General features: G+C 43.6%; 2 protein-coding genes across 2 annotated transcripts; both read left to right on the top strand.

The window, feature by feature from the left end:
- Positions 1-2,430: 2,430 nt before the first annotated feature.
- On the top strand, positions 2,431-4,588 carry cth1 (cysteine three histidine 1). The gene is made up of 2 exons (XM_044022251.1): positions 2,431-2,664; positions 3,324-4,588. Exons 1-2 carry the CDS (start codon positions 2,656-2,658, stop codon positions 4,290-4,292), a joined length of 978 nt encoding a protein of 325 aa, XP_043878186.1. The 5' UTR covers positions 2,431-2,655; the 3' UTR covers positions 4,293-4,588.
- Positions 4,589-5,214: 626 nt separating this feature from the next.
- On the top strand, positions 5,215-12,149 carry taf6l (TAF6-like RNA polymerase II, p300/CBP-associated factor (PCAF)-associated factor). Its single transcript, XM_044020116.1, has 12 exons — positions 5,215-5,520; positions 6,807-6,975; positions 7,193-7,279; positions 7,400-7,550; positions 7,669-7,719; positions 7,880-7,974; positions 8,061-8,135; positions 9,334-9,554; positions 9,634-9,766; positions 10,062-10,190; positions 11,036-11,532; positions 11,709-12,149. The coding sequence occupies exons 2-12, from the start codon at positions 6,829-6,831 to the stop codon at positions 12,049-12,051; spliced, it is 1,929 nt and encodes a 642-aa protein (XP_043876051.1). The 5' UTR covers positions 5,215-5,520; positions 6,807-6,828; the 3' UTR covers positions 12,052-12,149.
- The last annotated feature ends 1,986 nt before the right edge of the window (positions 12,150-14,135 follow it).

Raw genomic sequence — 14,135 nt, 5'->3', positions numbered from 1 at the left:
CCACTTGGATACATCTTCACAAAGGACTTCAAACACTGCAGTCACAAAATATCACGTGTGAATTTAGCGATGGAGGTGACCGGTGGAGCAACCACTCCTGTGTGCTGTGAGAGTTTTCTCCATGGAGTTTGGTGCAGGGCAGTGAGCGGTTTAAAAAGTGACACAAACTTATGTTTACAGTGAGATTACATGGTCAAACGGGTTCTTCGGATATTGTAGACTCGAGCTGGTGTAGATTAGCATTTTGTCCCTGTTGTTGTCAACCTCATACAACCACACCTCAAAAACCATAATTTTTTAAAATAGCATAATAAATTCCTTAATCATCTGAGATGGCCTAAATCAATTTCTGTAGATGTTTGATGATGTGGGGCAGAGGTCATGTATGTGTCAGATTGGGATTGGGTTTTGATCGCGACGACACAAACGGAATCTGGCTGTCTCGACTTTTTGCATTGTTTATTTTGGTCCCCCCCCCATTATGTCTGTATTATTATGAAAGGACTAAAAAGTAAGTTCTTAATTGGATAATTATAATTCCTTTGTGTCCCTCGGCCCCTACAGCTGTGTCAGGTTACACTGGTTTTATAAGCAAGTCTGGTCCCAATGTGGGCTTTGTAATATTTCCTCAAATGAAAAAAGAAAAGAAAGAAAAGAAATGAAACTGAAGTGTTGACTTTGTAGCAAATACTAATCTGTGTAAAGAAAAGTGGCGTAATTGGAAACTTTTTTTTACATCAAAAATGTGTAATTCTTCTCCATTATTGTGGAGATGGCTCTAATAGGCTACTGTACATGTGAAACATTGCTCTCCTTCATAGGGTGGGGTTGGGTGGGGAGGGTGGGTGTCATTTGAACTAGGGACAGTGTTGAAAAGGGACGGGGGGTTTGTGATTTTTGTATGGAGAGACAAACATGCTACAATTGAAAGTTTTTTCTCAAGTGTTTTTTATTCCAATGTCTCTGTATCCTTTAATGTATCTTGATAAGAAAAGAAATAAAGTTTTTTTTTTCTTTGTGGTCAGATAACGGCTTCTTGACTATTGTGTGTTAACCAGACTGCAAATTTACAATGTTTCACTGCCATTAAAAAAAACAACCAGGTAGCCTAATGTGGACCCAAAGATACAGTACATATAGCAGCAAAACTAACCTCTTAAAAACACCCATTTTATGGACTGGTCATCTGACTTGTTTACCTGAACCATGAACTCTTGAACGAGAGCTGTGTGGAACGACAGAAATCATACATTTATGATAAACTTTGTAGTTTGAGCTCCATTAGTCTTGTGCATTTTTGTTTATACCGCGACAGATACAAGGGGGTGATCCAGATGTTTTAGTCGTTTTTTTTTAATCCACAGGTCCAGTGTGTATGTGTTAGTAACTTTGCACCATTTTCAGCCACCATGTTTCTACGACAGCATTGGTGCATTCCATGTTTTGATGACATGTCTTCTGGAGTAAGAAGGCCACCGTAGTTCTGTGACAACTGGGAAACACGGGAATGAGCAGAGGAGTCTCTCGTTAATTACAATCGGCAAATTCCTACACACTAGACTTGTAAAATTATGCAGTGGTAATGCCTCTGTTTAGTCGGAACTGGGAGTTTATCTCTGAGATGACTGGGTGTCTAGAAAACCATGGACAAACATAACCCAGCCACTGTTCAGTAATACCTGTATGCAACATGTTCACAGATTCACAAATTGAATAGTGTGATGTGAACCACTGATTTCATGTGTGATACAAATAACACATAAATGCGATAAACAGTAAATGTAGTGGAAATTATGTGAGTGGCAGCCATTTTAGTAGTAGGCCTACAAGTCCAAAGACTTCATTACTGTACTTAAGTACAAAATTCATGTATGTGTACTTTACTTTGTTATTTATATTTCTAGCAACTTTTACTCTACTGCATTTCCTTTAACTATCTTTGTTACATAATTACTACCAAATAAAATCAGAAGAAAAGTTGGTAATGATCTATATTACCTTTTCTAGTCTTGATGAGCTGCTTTACATTACAATTTTCACCCATTTACACACTTCAACATGGGGTTAAGTGTCTTGCTCAAAGGACACATAGACCAGCAGAGCCAGGAACCTTCGATTTGAAAGACAACTCGCCTTACCACTGAACTACCACTAATCTCCCAACTACAACTGAAACGCACGTACATATATAAGTATCATACTAACTGGAGCAATAAAAAATACAAACATAAAACAGCAGATTACACATTAACATTAAATTAACAAATATTCTTTGTGGAGAACATTATTAGAATAAAACTACAAAAACCACAAATCAAAAATCCCGTTGTGTTATTAGCTCGTTTGCCGCACCTGGGCGTGATTATGGACACGCCCCCCCTCCCCGTGTGACGTAAAGCTCGCGCGCACCTGATCCTCTTTAAAAGCTGTGGAGTTTTGAAACTGAAACGCGGATAAAAGTCTCCTTCGCTTGTGATTCCAGAGCACAGCAGCAGTGTTCGGGTCCGTGGCGTTTCTCCAGTACTCTGAACACCGGGTTTAAGACTGAAAGTGAGCGACTCCTCTCTGTGCTTTGGACCGGTCTTGAAGCCTGTTCTCACGTCAGGAACCACCGCCAGCCACTTTTCATCAGCTACTCCTCATCAGTTTGCAGCCATGTTTGAGGTGAGTCGTCTAGAAACGCTTTAAAACTGTTTAGTAATAGTCAGTTTGAGGCATTTTTGGGTTCCTGGTGGAAAGGGACATGACGTGGCCCAAAATTGGACCCTACCCTTAAATCATGTCAGATTGTAATTATTTTTGCCTCGTTTCCCCCCTTCACTTTAAATGTTGATGAACCGCATGATTTTTTTTTTTTGGTAGTAAAAAATATTACGAATGGTTAGAGTTTTCTGGTTCCTGTGCGGTGTCTTTGGTTTGACTACTTTTTTAATTGTGAGTTATTGACTGTGGAAGGTCACACGCCTGACTGTCTTTCCAACATTATCCCAGAGTTAGTAATTTCCAGTGTCTCAAACCTGAAACAACGTAAAACTCGGTCATACTTGACATGCATAATTTAACTATCCATCAGTATTTCATTAACTGTTAGGTTTTCATCCACAAAATGTTTTTTTTTGTCCATAAGCCAGATATTCCATTTATTTTCATAGTGGACCTTTTACTTCTACAGCCCGAATATGGACCATGGAACGTTGAATTTGACTGTGTATATAAAGGAACACCCATTGAGCTTAGCATGGAGAGAAGTCTGAGAACATCCATCTTTAAGGGTTTTATTGGTGCACTTTCAGCTCAAACTGAAACACGAACTCTTCTTCCAGACCAACAGTGATGACCTGTTCCTGCCTTCCTGCCATGACGAGGAGCTGGTGGACAACCTGCTGTCCAGCGAGGAACTCGATGGAGAGACTGATGGAGCAGGCCTCTCCCTAGCCAAGGCCCTGCTTCCCCTGGTAGAGTGCTCCTCGCCTCCCCTCATCCCCTGGGTCTGCTCCACCCGCTACAAGACCGAGCTCTGCACCAGCTATTCGTCTACCGGCTTCTGCAAGTATGCCGAGCGCTGCCAGTTTGCCCACGGCCTTCAAGAGCTCCACGTTCCCTTCCGCCACCCCAAGTACAAGACCGAGCTGTGTCGCAGCTACCACTCTACCGGCTACTGCTACTATGGCAGCCGCTGTCTGTTTGTGCACAACGCCACCGAGCAGCGGCCCACCCTCCGCCGCCGCAGGAACGTTCCTTGCCGCACCTTCCGCTCATTTGGTGTTTGTCCCTTTGGCACTCGTTGCAACTTCCTGCACATTGAAGGTAGTGAAGGTGACGATGACGGCAGCAGCGGCGCAAAGTCTCCTGACGTTGTTGAGAAGACCGCCTCACCTGTAACCCCTCAACTCCAACCACACACCAAGGAGTGGAAGCCTCGTGGAGCTCTGTGCCGCACCTTCAGTGCCTTCGGCTTCTGCCTGTACGGCACACGCTGCCGCTTCCAGCATGGCCTCCCCAGCAAGATGAAGACCTCAGACCTAGGTCTGGGAGGCTCCCTTTACACTCCGCAATCTCTGGGCAGTTCAGGTTTACCTTCTCCTTCATCCATTTTAGGCTCTACCTCTTCAACCTCCTCCTCTCCACCATCAACGCCTCCCCTCACCACACCGCCCGCAGAAGCTACTGCCCACAACGCCTTCACCTTCTCCAGCCAGCACCTGAGTGACCTGCTGCTGCCTCTGGCCCTTCACCTGCAGCAGCTGGAGACCAGCAAGGCCCAGGAGATCTGGGACAACAGGGCCGTCTAACTGGAGGATGTTATAGATGGAACATCAAGCACTGAACACCAGACTTTAAATTTTTTTTCTTCTTACTTGAATTTTTTTAACCCTCCGCAGTTTTTAAAATAGCAGTCGACTGGAGTGTATGTTTATCAGGTCAAGCAGGCCTTGAACTGTTCTGTTGTATGGAATAGTTCTGGACCTCCTGGTCAACAGGTTCAACTATGAGTAATATTTTTTTAACTATTGTACATACTTTATAAATGAACCTATTAAATCAAATGTCTGACCTCAGCTGTGTGAATAAAACTATTTTAATCTAATTGTGCTTTGTTCTGTTTTCCCTTTTCCTCAATTTCAGTATTTTAATTGGAACGTTAACATTTTATTTAATATCCTTTTCTAGTACTTGGTCATTCCTGTTACCAAACTTCATACTTGAGTTGGACTTTTGACAAACAACAGAGGGAAATTAAAATGGTCTGCATGAAATATAGTGGTGTCTTGATCATATAACCTGTAATATAAACTTAAATGAGGCAGGAAAGCACTTTCAAATATGGGGGGGTCAGCTATGGATTATATAGGGAACTAATCCTGATTATTTCTTTTTCAGTTGGTGTTTGAGATGATTAGTATTAATAGCTTTACCATTTGCTTTTAATGTAGTGATTTGCTTTAGTTTGTGTACTTGAAGAGAAATCAGCTGTATCTTTCAAAAACTGGTTTGGATACAAATGAAGTTACTATAAATGTGTCATGGTTTTAGGGTTTTCTGAATAAAATGCACTACATAATTAAAGTTTACCTGAGTTTTTGGAAGCTTCATAAAAACATACATTGTAAATGCTTCACTGAACTAGAAAGGGATCTTTATTGCTGTTTTTGCTATACCGATCTAGTGCTTTACACTCCAGCCCAGCAGGTGGCAGTAATGTACCGACGAACTGGTGTGATAACACAAAGTGGGAGCTGTAGCAGGATGATCACACAGCTCTTGACTGGGTTTAATCAATCAAATTTCACTTTTTTGAATCACGGTTTCAGTGTTCTGCAGATACGCGTTACTGGCTTACTTTCGTAATGGATACACGTTTTTAAAAATTACGCTAAATTAGCTTTGCCTGTTTAGCGAGTGTCTCGTTTGCTAGCGTGACACTGTTGTGGTGCACCTGGTGTCGAGAGCAGCGACGCTCATGGAAACTTTCCCTTTGACTTGAGTGAGATTCAACCGCCAGCCGTTCACTTTGACAAGGTAAAAAACAACGGATAATAGGAAAATATACCATATATTAAATTGCGTCATCTCTGAGGGTTGTAGACAGCGTTGTTGGCTTTGATTCTCGTTTGTAGGCTGTAGCTAGCGAGTTAGCTCCTACTTTATCTTCATTATAAACAATGACGCTATATACATACACACTACATCGAACAGTTAAGTTAATTATGATTAATTATTGTGTTAAATGTGTATTTCACTCACAGTAAGAGCCCATATTTAATTTAATTGGCATGCTTGGAGGTGACCCAACGTCCCCAGATGTCTATGGGAAAATGTAATTGAAGATTTATCGGTTTTCTATCGCTAAAATATTATGTGCACACTAGAAGTTGATGTGTTCAGTGAACACGTTGAGTGTTGGGGTAAATTCGGCATGGAGGTGATTAACTTATACGATTCGGTTTTGATGATATCTTTGCTGAAACTTGAGAATAGCAGTTAAATGGTGTAGGAATGGTTGATACTGCTTAGAAAAAAAGAGTAACGCGATACCGATATCATAAACCTTAGTGTCTGCCGATAATATCATCACGTATTTTTTGAAATCAATAAAAAAGCAGTAGGACAAGGCATGACATTATCATTTGTTTGACGCCTCTACAAAACCTGGCCACAGAGGCTACATATTTGTCTATAACTTGATAAATACTGTTTTCTTGTGGTGGGGAGAAAATGTAATCCCCTCCATAACATACATATTATTAAATATAAATGTTTTTTTACAAGCAAATATCAAAATACCAAACGTGTATTCAACAGATCATCAACAGAAGAGGCAACTCGGAGTCAAACATGCTTTTTACTACTTTATGAGTCTCTGTCCATAATGATCTAATCACTGGACAATCCCAGAATACTTGAGTCTACCATTGTCTTCAAACCCTTTCAAACAACTGAATTGTTGTGCAACTTTTGTGCTGCTGCATTTGCATTTGAGTCATAACCAGCCGTTTCAAATGGTCACATGACAGTGGTGGCAGACACCATTTTTTTATCAACATGTTTTCCATTTTTAGTGAAGCATTTACATCATATGTAGAGTTTACATGTCTTCCAATTAAATTTTTTTCTTTTTCTGATGTTCAATACATTCCATTTTAGTCATTATTTAAACAATTCTGATATGGAGTATCATTCTCCGAGTGGTATAGGTGTCATATATACAAAGTGTGTTTTTCTAGATCAAGAAAATGTGAAATGACTGGGTTTTTGAGGATTAATGTGAATGTTAACATGCGTAATTTTTTATTACACGCCGCCAGTGTGTAAGTGCTCGCTGTGAACATGGCGGACCGTGAAGAGCGCCGTTTTGCCGAGATTTCCAGAGAGTCTGTTAAATTCATGGCAGAGAGTTCAGGCGTGGAGCTGGGTGACGATGTGGCCGCTCTACTCGCCGAGGACGTGTGCTATCGCCTGAGGGAGGCGACACAGGTCAGTGCTGCTTCATTGAGTGTAAAACTAGAACCAGGAATATTGCCGAGGAAACTTTCTGGTGCAGAAAATGAAGACGGGGATTAAACAAATCCTGAAAAGAAGTTGGAAAGAAGCCTTCACTCCATAATTCTTTACTCCAGCTTTAGTTGCTTTACGTGGTCTATAATGTTGACCTACTACATAGTTGACGGCCTGTTGTCTTTGTGTCACACAGAGCAGTTCACAGTTCATGAGACATGCCAAGAGGAGGAAGCTGACAGTGGAGGACTTCAACAGAGCCCTGCACTGGAGCAACGTGGAGGTCAGCGTCTGAAGCTCTAAAAATCACCGTGATGTTTCCTAAAATCTGATTTGTGTCTGTGCTGTCGGTGTCTTTGCCTTAAAGTTAATTTTATAAATACTGTGTGTTTGTGTTGACCAGGCCGTTTGTGGCTACGGAGCCCAGGACGCTCTGCCTTTCCGTTCAGTGAAAGAAGGAGAACTTTTCTTTGTCGAGGATCGCGACGTCAACCTAGTAGAGTTGGCGCTTGCTACTAACATTCCCAAAGGCTGCGCTGAGACCATGGTACGAGGTAAGAACCCACCCAGCTGGACTAACTACAAACCAATACAATAATATATGCTGCTGAAAATCCATGGTGTATATGTCTTAAAGATAATTTCTCCCATTTTCTTCTCTTTTCATGTCAGTGAATGTGTCGTACCTGGATGGGAAGGGCAACCTGGAGCCTCAGGGAACTGGTGAGTCTCTATTCTTTGAAAAAACTGGATAAAATTTATTTTAATGCTCTCTCAGCTTAAAGAATTTGACAATTTTATGTTAACAGATGGTCCCCCTACTAATGCTTTATTCATTCCATAAATCAATTCCTCTGACCGTTTTGACCTTACTGTCTCTCAGTTCCCACTGCGGTGCAGTCTCTGTCAGACGACCTCTTAAAGTACTACCAGCAGATCACACGCGCCATCCTGGGTGAAGATCCTCACCTCATGAAGGTAAACTGCTGCTGAACACACACTGACTTACAACTTAACAATGTGATCTTTTCTTTAACATGTTTCTCTTGCATGTTTTGTTTCAGGTGGCTCTGCTGGACCTTCAGTCCAACTCCAAGATCGCCGCCTTACTGCCGTACTTTGTTTATGTCATCAGTGGGGTACGTACTCCACATGCACTGGTTCCCTCTTTACCATCAAATGCCTCTACTGATGATGCCTGGTACTTGACCCTGTGCCGTTATTATCAGTCGTGTTGATTAATCTGCGTTCTTCACACCTGCTCCTAGTAGTTGCAGTTGTAGCAATAGTAGTGATAGTAGCAGCAGCAGTAGTAGTAGCAGCAGTAGTAGCAGCAGCAACAGCCGCAGTAGTTGTAGCAGCAGTAGTAGTGGTAGTGGAAGGAGTAGCAGCAGTAACAGTAGTAGAAGTAGCAGCAGCTGTAACAGTAGTAGTAGTAGTAGTAGTAGTAGTAGCAGTAGTGGTAGTGGAAGGAGTAGCAGCAACAGTAGTAGTAGAAGTAGCAGCAGTAGTAGTAGAAGAAGCAGCAGCAGTAGTAGTGGAAGGAGTAGCAGCAGTAACAGTAGTAGAAGTAGCAGCAGCTGTAACAGTAGTAGTGGTAGTAGAAGTAGCAGCAGTAGTAGTGGTAGTGGAATGAGTAGCAGCAGTAACAGTAGCAGTAGAGCAGCAGTAGCAGTATTAGAAGCAGCAGCAGTAGTAGTAGAAGAAGCAGTAGTAGTGGTGGAGTAGCAGTAACAGTAGTAGAAGTAGCAGCAGCTGTAACAGTAGTAGTAGAAGTAGCAGCAGCAACAGTAGTGGAAGGATTAGCAGCAGTAACAGCAGCAGCAGCAGTAACCGTAGTAGCAGTTGCAGCAGTAGGAGAAGCAGCAGCAGTAACAGTAGTAGTAGAGCAGCAGCAGCAGTAGTAGAGTGGCAGCGGTAGTAGTGGAAGAGCAGCGGTAGAAGTAGCAGCAGCTGTAACAGCAGTAGGATTAGCAGCAGTAACAGCAGCAGCAGCAGTTACCGTAGTAGCGGTTGCAGCAGTGGGAGAAGGCAGCAGTAACAGTAGTAGAAGGCAGCAGCAGCAAAGTAGCAGCAGTAAACAGCAGCAGTAACAGTAGAGCAGCAGCAGCTGTAACGGTAGTAGTAGAGTAGCAGCAGCAGCAGGTGGTGAAGGATTAGCAGCAGTAACAGCAGCAGTAGTAGTGGTAGAGTTGCAGCAGTAGCAGCAGCAGTAGTAGTAGTAGAAGCAGCAGCTGTAACAGTAGTAGTAAAAGCAAACTTCCTTGAACCTTTTAATCTAAATCACTACCATCATCTACGTTTTTCTCTGTTTCTCCCGTGTGTGTTTCTGTCCAGGTGAAGTCAGTGAGTCATGACTTGGAGCAGCTGAACCGGCTCCTCCACATGGTGAAGAGCCTGGTGCAGAACCCCTACCTGTACCTGGGCTCGTACGTCCGCAGCCTGGTGTCCAGCGTCATGTACTGCATCCTGGAGCCGCTCGCCGCGTCCATCAACCCGCTCAACGACCACTGGACCCTCAGAGACTACGCCGCGCTGCTCCTCAGCCACATCTTCTGGTGAGAACGTCACAGACAGATGCATTTTCTACTCCCACGTCTGCTCCTGGTGACTAACGTGTATTTTCCCCCCCTGCAGGACTCACGGTGACCTGGTGAGCGGACTCTACCATCAGATCCTGCTGTCGCTGCAGAAGGTTCTGTCTGATCCAGTGAGACCACTCTGCTCCCACTATGGAGCCGTGGTGGGGCTTCATGCTTTGGGATGGAAAGTACGTCTACAGCTTCAGTCACACTCGCCCTGACTCTGGTGTTTCTGCTGCAGTGGATTTCTTTGGTCACTCTTTGGGTTAATGGTCTATTTTCGAGCATGTTATTACAGCTTGTACGTAAGCTTTACGCCCAATGTTCTAGGTAATATTGAATTTAGAATAAACAGTTGGACGACATGAGAGGAAACTATCAAGCAGCACTTTTTTTCTGTCCCATTTCTTTTGTATAAATCAGGCCAAAAAAATCTGATTTCCTCAATACAATATAAGTAATCTGTGTGTTTTTTATCGGCAGGCTGTAGAGAGAGTTCTCTTCCCACACCTTCCTGCCTACTGGGCGAACCTCCAGGCCGTGCTGGACGATTATTCTGTCTCCAACGCTCAGGTCAAAGCTGACGGACACAAGGTCTACGGAGCCATTCTGGTCAGTTGAAAAACGATTGTATTTTTTATTGATTTTCACTCGAAGTGGCACTAAAGAAACTCTCTGGGGAACTATAAGTCTTCAAAGCAGGTTTTAAAGCTGTAGTAGGCAGCGTATTCATGCCGTTGTTGATCAATAATTCCACAATAACCTTTTATTGTAAAGTAAATCAAGTGATCCGAACTGGACCTCTCCATACTCTGCGTCAGGAGACTTTGACCAATCACAGTGCTGCTCTATTACTTTTTAAGTCCAAGTTTTGCAAACTTTTATGGGCCTAAAATGGGGCTGTGTGGCTCAGACGGTCAATTGTATGACGGTCGTCTTGAGACATAAGTGGAGAAAAGGAAAATAATCCGTTCATCCAGTAAAAATATCAAGAAGCGTGCTGAATCTAAAATCTTCTCAATAATTAAAGGAAGCAAATGATCGGCACGTCTGAAAGCTCCCATTCACTGACAGGCTCTTACTCATATACTCACAGAAGAATGGGTCACAGTAATGGTTAAATGTCCATAAATTGCTCTGACTTTGTGTTAAGATGTTAATATCACCTAAGGTGCAGTGCAAAATAGGGCCAGTGGGCGGCAGCAGAGGCCAGTTAACGTGATGCAGCTCATACAGTCTCTCAAATGTGACCATTGCCCTTGTTGTTTAAATTAAATGAAGGATAATTCAAAATAACTCTGTATCACAAGGGTCATGTCTATCCCCAGCCTCAAACCGCAATTTTAGGACAATAGTTTGATCTGTAAAATCCTTTTTTTACACATTTAAATACACATTTAAGAAACTGAAATCACTAAAACTCCGATCCTCATTTGTTTCTCCTGTCTGTCCTGTAGGTGGCAGTGGAGCGCCTGCTGAAGATGAAGGCGTTGTCCCTGTCCCAGCCTGCAGAGGGCGCCTCCAGCGCTCACCCAGGCTCTGTGGTGGGTGCTATGGGTTACAGAGTGAGTTCTCCTGGACTCAGCCCCCCTCCAGAGCCTCTGTCGGAGGCCACGCTCGGAATCGCCAGCCACCTGCAGGCGGGCGGGGCGGGCTGTCCCTGGGAGGAGTGGACGCCCGTCCCCCTCCCCGCCATGTACAAGGAGCTCTACTCGTTCTTTGGAGACAGCCTGGCCGTCCGGTTCAGCACAGGACCGGGGCTCGGCGGCTACTCCCCCTGCACGCCGTCCCAGCTCAGTCACTCCAGGAAGGAGCCCCCCGGCTCGTCTTCCAACTCTGACACCACCCGAAAGATGCCTCAGCTGACGGCCAACCTCAACATCAGCCCCAGGCATGATGGGAGTCCACGCACTGATCCGGCGCCGCCCAGTCTGGCGGTTACTGGATCAGCGAGGTAAAACGAACCTCGCTCAGGGAGGAGGTTTCAGCTGAAATAATTGCTTTTTCAACTTCTTAAACTGAATAATTTTGGTTTGTGGTCAAAACAAAACTGTTTGAGAACATCATCATTCCAGGTTTCGTACACGTTTCTCCTGGTTGACCCCGTCTTCTCGTCTTCTCTCTCCTCAGGTCGCTGACTCGCTCCTCCACCTCCTCCTCGGTCCAGCGCTCCAGATCCTCCTCGTCCCGTGCCGGCCAGCGCTCGGCAGGTCTGTCCCGCGACGTCTTCCCCAAACCTCGCTTCACCGCTCCTCAGACCGGACCGACGGCGTTCACCTTCCTCATCGGCGGTCGCCAAATGGGCCGCCGTTGCCAAGGCCGACGCCCATTCCAGACCACCTTTGCCCCGACTCCGCCCTTACCGGCCATCCCACCCCGTGCCTACGCCCACAAACTGCCTGTGATCGGCAGGGTGGGCAAACCTGTACGCCGCTGGGCGTGTTCTCATTACTCTCTACATCTGCCGCTTTAGAGACCGACATCGTGGTCTTTTGTTATGATGGTTGAACTTTGTACAGATTCTGTTTTATAACAGTTCCTCCTTTTTGTCTATAAATTACATAAATTCTGCTGCAGATTGTCCTGTGGTCCATTCGACTCCCAGCGTTTTAGAGCACTGAAACTAGAGAAAGTGCCTAAATAAGAATATTTTCTCATTTCTTTCTTCTACAATATATAAACCAGCAAAACTGAGGATATTTGGTTGGTTGGAAAAAAAACACTCTGTTTTCTGACAGTTTATGGCCCAAACAACCAAACAATTAGTGGATAAAACCGTCATTAGTTGAAGCTGTAGTATAAAAAAAACCCCAAGCAAATCCAGACACTAAAAGGCTGAATCTGATTGGTCATTAGGAAAAAAGGCCAATGCTAAGTGTGTTAGCTCATCGGTGATGACAGGCGTTTGTGGTGCATCCCAGTTGTCGGAAGCCGTAATTTCTGAATTGCTAGGCGGAAATGTCAACTGGAATTGCCTCTTCCAAGTCAGAATTTCCAACATGGAATGTCTGACTCTCCTACTTTTTGTGTAGTGTTGCATTTTTGTCTCTATTGTTCCACAGTAAGTCCGTGGTACACGGTGTACTGTTGAGTTTCCATTTGTGTATGTGTTAATTATGCTGTGTTCCAGTTAAATCGAAAAACTCTGACTAGGGAATACTTGGAAACTCCCACCGCAGATCGCAATGTTTATACACAATCTCATCATGTTGGCACATATGTGAAGTTACAAAAGAATGTTAAGCTGTAAATGAAGAGCTCGAGCAGCAGAGAACCACACATTCTATTAGGTTACCTCTGTACCGTTATCGTCAGCGCTGGTGACTGAGATGCAAATGCTTTCGCGTGCCGTAGTCACCCCAGTGACCCTACAGTGTTGCAATATGTCATCTATAGGACATTTCTAATTGATGTCAAAATAGAAAACACACTCACGATCACATTTTTTCCTGCCGTGTGTAACTTTCATTTTCCATGAGTTACTTCCTGTTACTAATCATCCCAAACCCCAGGCCCACATCAGCTTCCTCGGCTCTAACCACACGAGGTTTCTGGACTGATGGAACACTCACTGTTTGGAAATGTCCACTTTCTATTTATAGCGCAGAGACCCTGAACGGGCGTGAAACAGAGCCAGAAAAAAAACGCCAGCATGAGTCAGAAACCCAACATACATACTCAATTCAGAACATATGTTTTTCTTCATGACATCATGGGGAAATAAATGAGCTACGTTAAAGAGAGAGTTCAGGGGTTTTTTCTATGTGTAGTTGTATGAGAAACAGACAGAAATTGATTTTTAGGCACTTAACGATCGGCTCACCAAATAAAATATAGACCTTTTTTATGTCTAAGATATTTGAGGTGATATGTTTGAGGCTTCATCTCACCATTAGATTATCTTTTTTTTCCATTACACCAAAGTCCGCTGATAAAATCAACAATTGTAGCTCACAGACACACAGCAGCTTCCGACCTTCTGCTGCCTCGTATGGTAAGTTTGTGTCGCTTATGTGAATCAGAATTAAAGATTTCAAACACGCTAGTTACAATATAGCACATTTGAAGGTGCTGATGGAGACAGCGGTGGATTAACAACTCCTGTGTGCTGTGATGTTAAATCATTGATTTTCTCTATGGGGTTTGGTGCGGGGAGTGAGCGGATTACAAAGTGGTAACCTTCAGTTTCCAGTCAAACAAAAAAGTGAGACAAAGCTAAATCAGTAAATACACACTGTGTCACAGCCAAGTCCTCATAACACAGCAAGATCTTTATAAATACACCAGGGTGAGGACATCATTTGGCCTTGGATGGTGGTTTCATCCATCTCTTGCATAAGATTTTTCAAATGTTTTAAAAAACACTTATAAAACAATGTTTTTTTTACATGTACTGATGCGGTATCATGGCTGGCAGAAATGTTAAATCGTTTTTTTCCTCCAGGAACCAGGCTGGGCAGTTAGGGCAGGCACTTGTTGGACGATACCAGGTGTCAATCACACTGGAGTCCACTCGTCCATTTTCCCTCCAAATGGGAACATAATTATTAAAATGGA

The sequence above is a fragment of the Solea senegalensis genome, linkage group LG3, assembly GCF_019176455.1.
Source record: "Solea senegalensis isolate Sse05_10M linkage group LG3, IFAPA_SoseM_1, whole genome shotgun sequence".
Taxonomy (NCBI): Eukaryota; Metazoa; Chordata; class Actinopteri; order Pleuronectiformes; family Soleidae; genus Solea; species Solea senegalensis.
Note: the sequence above shows the minus strand (reverse complement) of the source record. Positions and strands in the feature narration are given on the sequence as shown.

Coding starts and splice junctions, on each gene's coding strand:
- taf6l (XM_044020116.1), top strand. CDS start 6,829: ATGGCGGACCGTGAAGAGCGCCGTTTTGCCGAGATTTCCAGAGAGTCT. Junction 7,720..7,879: donor CCTGGAGCCTCAGGGAACTG/GTGAGTCTCTAT, acceptor ACTGTCTCTCAG/TTCCCACTGCGGTGCAGTCT. Junction 9,767..10,061: donor TTCATGCTTTGGGATGGAAA/GTACGTCTACAG, acceptor TTTTATCGGCAG/GCTGTAGAGAGAGTTCTCTT.